The sequence below is a fragment of the Anopheles cruzii genome, chromosome 3 (assembly GCF_943734635.1).
Source record: "Anopheles cruzii chromosome 3, idAnoCruzAS_RS32_06, whole genome shotgun sequence".
NCBI lineage: Eukaryota > Metazoa > Arthropoda > Insecta > Diptera > Culicidae > Anopheles > Anopheles cruzii.
In genome coordinates, this window is record NC_069145.1 from 59,966,064 (window position 1) to 59,972,119 (window position 6,056).

General features: G+C 50.3%; 1 protein-coding gene across 1 annotated transcript; it reads left to right on the top strand.

Annotated features, from left to right (window-relative positions):
* Positions 1-2,111: 2,111 nt before the first annotated feature.
* LOC128270716 (paramyosin-like) lies at positions 2,112-4,028 on the top strand. Its single transcript, XM_053008131.1, has one exon. It carries the CDS (start codon positions 2,112-2,114, stop codon positions 4,026-4,028), a length of 1,917 nt encoding a protein of 638 aa, XP_052864091.1.
* Positions 4,029-6,056: the final 2,028 nt, after the last annotated feature.

Sequence of the window (6,056 nt, forward strand, 5' to 3'; positions counted from 1 at the left end):
AACCTGTGGCCAAACCAGAAATAACGGCTAGGAAAGTTCTACTGGGTATATGGTGGGACTTGAAAGGAATCGTTTATTATGAGTCGCTTCCGTGTGGCTTAACAATAAATTCAGATCTCTACTACCAACAACTGCAGTGTTTGAAGCTAACAATTGACCAGAAACGGCCAGAATCGGCCAACAGAAGAGGCGTTGTGTTCCATCAGGAAAACGAAATGTCACGCACGTCTTTAGTGACTCACCAGAAAGTCCGGGAGTTTGTTTGGGATGTTTTAATGCATCCACCGTATAGTCCGGACCTTGCACTAAGCGATTGACACCTTTTTTGCGCATTACAAAATTTCCTGAGTGATGAAAAACTGAGATTAAAAAAGGGTTGTAAAAATGTATTGCTCCAGTTTTTCACCAATAACGACTAAGTCTTTACAAAAGAGACATGATAAGCCTATCTTTGAAAAGACAACAAATTTTCCAACAAAACGGTACATATTTGGCGTAAATCGGACCATCGAAAGTATCTTTAATAATGTTTTGAATCTCACCCAAAAATAATGGATTACTTTTTAGCCAGCCTTATATTTTAAGATGCAAGCTGGACCCACGAGATTCCTAGATATTTTTGGGATGCAGGCTGGACCCAGGCTGTGATTTGTTGGTTTACAATTCTTAAGACCCCTCGGTTCTTAAGATCGTGTTCTATGGCACGGACCGATCGTTTTAGAATTCGTTGGGAACTGGTTTATCTTTATTGATTGTGATGCTAGATTGGAAATCGTTGCGTTCTCAACAGAAGCCAGTCCCAAGTTTTAGGCAAGGTCCAGACTTAGAAAGACCACACATCCTCGAAATTGTCATAGGTATGCTGTGCACTGTACTGGGGTCCTAATATGCTCTTTTCTGGCATCACTATCGCGTGGACACTATGGGACAGATCGTCCATCGTCAAGCGATACCGAGTTCCCTATTCCTGGGCCACATCAACACACACCAGCACCGGAAGTGGATCAATCGACCGTCTTTAGATTAATTGTGTCTCTGTCTCTCTCTCTCTCTCTCTCTCTCTCTCTCTCTTTCCCGCACACGGTCCGCAGTTGGCCAGGGGCCATGTGGTGCCGCAGAAAATGTCAAAATTTGGCCAGCCAGCGGCCATCGCGAGGAAGAATCATCTCCCTCGCGCGCCGATGACGATGATGATGACGACGGTGATGATGGGGCGGCCCTCGGGTCGCTTCGTCCATCATAACCGACCGGTTGGGTGGGAAGAGGCCCCTGCTGCTCCACCATTATCGGTTCAATATTGCCCACTTCCGGTGTCCGCCTCCCCCGCCCGGATTTCCCGGCCGTTGTTTTTAACGTGCCGAACCGAAGGGGCCCCCTGTCCGCCTCATTCGTAATTCATGCCCCCCCCCCCCGTCCACCGGAAGTCCCTCCCTCGCCCCTGAAAATCCCCGTGAGGGAGCCTTTCTTGGGCGATGCCGAGAGATTAAGAGTGACGCACGGTGAGTCGGGACCATGCGGAGGGGGACGCCTCAACCCGAATTCCTTTGCGCCCGGGGGGGGTTAGGTGGCGGGGGTTGGTCCGCCGTCTTCCTTCGCCATTTGTCTTTTTCTTTTTTTTGCCTCGAACGAAGCGAACCGAACCCCCCCACGAGGCCACCGCTGGAAATTGGAGCCACGGCCCGTGGCAACCGAACGGCAAAAAGGTCCACCCGCCACCTTCACCACCTACCCGCCCACCCACCGGAAACAGGAGGGTTCAAAAGACGGGACCAACTAAGACGCCGCCGCCATCAGTCGGGAGACGAAAATGAGAAAAACAGCGACGACGGCCATCGCCCGAACGACCGAAGTAAAAGTTGGACCGGCCGGGGGAGAGGCGGCGTGGGTGTGTGGGTGGTTGAGCGGAGGAGGTGGAGGAGGATGGCAGGACTTTGACGGGACCGCGCCGGCTCGAGAGAAGAGGGTACAGCGCGCGCCGTCCCGGAATTGGTTGGCAGCGAAACAGAAAAAAGGACGGGAGAAACGGCGAGAGAGAGGAGGGGTACGAGGAGGAGGAGGAAAAAAAAGGACGCACCATCATGGCTTAAGGCAGCCCGCTGGGGGGCGGGGCGATGAGGGGGGAGGGGTTCCCAAGCGAAGGGACGGCGGAGCGCAGAGCAAAAAAAAAAGAAAACCTTCCGTCCAGAGACCAAAGACGGTTATCCTTGGGGCCGGGAGATGGCGACTCACGGCGGCTTCTGAAGCTCAAGCAGCAGGTCGAACACCAGAACCAGATCATTTCTAAATTGCAGGAGAAGATTCGCGAAAAGGAAAACATGAAACCAAAGGCGGGCAGCGACAGGGAAGAGATCTTGTTCCTGAAGAACCGCATCAAAAAGGAAGTGGAGCTGCAGCACAAGCTGCTGAAGAGCGTGGCGACGGAGGCACACAACAGCGCCAACGGTCAGCCGTGGGAAACTATCCGCCTGTGCCCCGATAAACTGGCCGAACACTGGTGCAATCCGTGGATTGTGGGCGGAACGGTGGAGATTGAGCAGAGAGGGTTCTCCTGCGATTCCAATCAGTCGCCACTAAACGGTAGCGATTTGGGTTCGGACCACACGGCCGACGACGGCAACTGCGAAAGGCTGCCAGAGCGTATCGAAAAAGAGCTCATGAATCGGGATCGTGTGATCGAGATTCTGCAGAACCGCCTGGAGCGACTTACCGTCGATGTGCGCAAAGTGAAACGTGCCAATGAAGAGTTTAACATCCCCAGACCGGCTCCGGCGGACCCGGAAAGCCCACGGTTCTGCGAAGCAGACTTGTCCCGCCGGCTAGAGTTCTACCGTAACAACACGGAAACGTTGGGACGGAACCTCAAGCAGATGGACCAAGCACTGAAGACCATCCAGAAGGAGTTGGGTGCACTGGAGGACACTCCTGAAGATGTAGCGGGGTGTAGCAAATCGTGTGACCGGCCCTCGAACCCAGAGACGATTGATTTGTCGACGGAAGACTGGCAAACGCCATGTCACACTCCAGCCAAAGACGGCGTACGCCATGCGCAGCAACAAACAACGCGTCCCAGAGTCTGCCCGAAGGATGCGGAAGTCCGGAAGCAGTACACGCTCCTGCTGCAAGAGTACACCAAAAAGGCGTCCGAATGTCGGCAGCTGACGGATCGTCTCGCAACGGCGAAGAGCGTCCCGCGGGAGGACCGCTCGACGGTGGATGCCGAGCGCGAGATGCTACAGACTCGGTATTCCGAGCTGTTGGACGAGCAGGACGAGTTTCGGGTGCTGCTTCGGGAGCAGACGGTCCAGCTGGAGGACTATCGGACCAAGTTTCTCGACGCCCAAACAAAGATCGAAGAGCAGAAGCTTCAGATGGACAAATTGCGGGTGACCAACAGGCGCGTGGAACAACAAATAAACTTCGAGATCGGACAGATCAAGAAAAAGTTCCAGGATAAACTGCGCGAGCTGACACCGTACCCGCGGCTACTGGAAGACGAGCAGGTCAGGGTCGAGAAGCTGAAGCACTCCAATGAAACGCTCTTCGCGGAGCTGGAGCGATCGCTGAAGCAGGTGAAGCTGCTCGAAGAACAACTCCACAGCCTTCGGTCGTCGCAGGAAGGCGAGGTACAAAAAGCGGTGCACCTGCTACAGCTGGAACTGGAACAGCTTCAGCAGCAGCAGGAGTCGCTCGAAAAGGATAAACAGACGGCACAACAGGAAGCGGGGCGGAAGCAGATCGAGCTGGACGAACTTCGCACGGAAAGTGCCAAGATTATTGCTCGTACGACCCAACGCATGGAGCAGGATCGCACGTTGGCCCAAGAGAAGTACGCTCAGCTGGAGCACGAGCTGGCCCAGTGCCGGGCCGAAGCGTCCTTTACGGTAGCGAACCGCGAGGAAGCGTTGCGGGAGATGCACCATCAGATCAAGGTGCTGTCGGGCAGCTTCGACGATGCGCAGCTTCAAATTCAGTCGCTCCGCAATCAGCTGGCATATTTGCAGAACGAAAAGCTCCTCTGCATGGTATGATCGGCATCGGCATAACATTGCTATGGGCAGAAAAATCTAACTAGTTCAGAAGCTCAGCTCAAGCACACAAGTGAAAACAGATAAAAATTCTTTTGCAATAAACTCAGACACTTTACTCAAATTATTTCCGTCTTTGGTAGATTACACGATCGGTAAGTAGGGCAATATCGCTCATTCAGTGAATGGCGAAAAGAAGTTCAGTTTCCGAACACAAATTATTTTGGGCAAAACGAGGATGAAAAATTAGCTTTAGTCAATCAACGATCAATCAAAAACATTAAATAAGATGTGTAAATCATAGTTTTGGTGTATTTAGGGGTGATTGATACAAGAGAAACATTTTAGCCAAACTTATTTAGAAGAAGCTAAATTTCTCTTCGGCGGAAACAAGTTTAGTATCCGCAATAGATACCATTCCGCCCAGGCAGTGTAACCAAACATCCTGGTTTTGTGATGTGGTTTTTTCTATAGTCCTTATGTATTATTTTGGGACAGATTGATTTGATTAATTTTGCTAATTCTGTTAAATTGAGTGGGATGTTTACGTATACTCCAAAGTTCATGAATAACCACTTGTTTTCAATGGTTGGCCGCTCTGGACAAAGATGTTACTACCCTAAAACTTGGATATTATCATCCACGAGATACGGCATGATTACTTCTGGCTTGTGGATTGATGCACTATCCTATGGTGCGGGAAAATCTTCACCTATAAGACTTGTTCCATCTTGAATGATATTTCTTTCGTCGATTTTTGACCAGCTTTCGAGTCAGCATGACCAGGAAAGCTCACCAACTTGTAGGTTTCATGTAAATAATGCATCGCTGGAACATAATGCCGTTGTAGTTTGTTTCCTAATAATTATTCAGGTCCCTTGTAGCAGAAAATTTCAACTCCTTATAATGAGAGGTGAATGGCCACACCAGTCTACTAGATTACATTTAAATCTCATTTTATCGCCCAAATTTTGCTCTTAGAACCCCAATCTAACATTCAACGTATCAAAAGAGTTCTTTAAATAAGAGATGTACTCATATTTTCACATATTATTCAAATGTTCAGGAGCTAAACTTCTTTTCGCCATCCACTATTCACCTCCTGGTGGTTATGGTTGATTTGGATTACGTTCCGAAGAATATTGACCGCCGTACGGTTACCATTGTTAGAATCGAGCGAGCGAGCCAGCCTGCGATGTGGCCGGTAAGTAGTGACCGGTGGGTTGTGACACTTAAATTAAGTACCTTCACACTTACCATGCTTTTCCTTGACCATTACCAGGCCACTTCTGGAACGACATACAAACGACGGGGTTGGTACGGTGGTTTTCCAATAATTAGTTTATTCCATCCGGGGGCGATAGCCCATTTTAATCGCAGCTCCACCAACGGCCCAGGTCCGCTCGACAGTGGAGCCCCCGCCCTGGCGGGATACGGTTACATTAGCGCGGTAGAGTAAAGGTAAGAACTAAAACCGAACTTCCTGACCGGAACCGGAACCGGAATAGTAGCGTGTTTCAGCATGCGATACGTACACCTATACACCGTCCTCCCCACCCCTCCTGTGTCGGCGTCATTAAATCTCACTAATCCTAATCGATCGTATTGGGTCCGATCGTTTGTTTGATTTTAGATGACTGATCCCTCCTGAACTGTCCCTCCCCGCCTGCCTGCCTGTCCTCGGTTTTGCAGCCCTACTATATCACCCTGTGTGTTTGTGTGTGTTGATCCGTTTTTCTTTTATTAATTCTCCTCCACCCTAGCTTTGGCCCACCGGTTCTAAGCCTGTGATCAAAAGGTAACGCCTGTACTGCGCCTAAAAATCTGTGCTTTAATGCTCTTACTCGTGCTAAAGGGAGCGGGTTTGGCAATTTTTACATCCTTCGCTGTCATCCGATTCCTTTCGCTTGCTTTTTTGCTCTATAAAACCCCTCTTAAACCCATCCCGACATCCCGACAAGGTCGCAGGTAATAATCGTATTTGCATCGTATCTGCCACAAAAGAGCCGTTTCGCCCAGCCCAGGCCGAGC

Coding starts and splice junctions, on each gene's coding strand:
- LOC128270716 (XM_053008131.1), top strand. CDS start 2,112: ATGAGGGGGGAGGGGTTCCCAAGCGAAGGGACGGCGGAGCGCAGAGCA.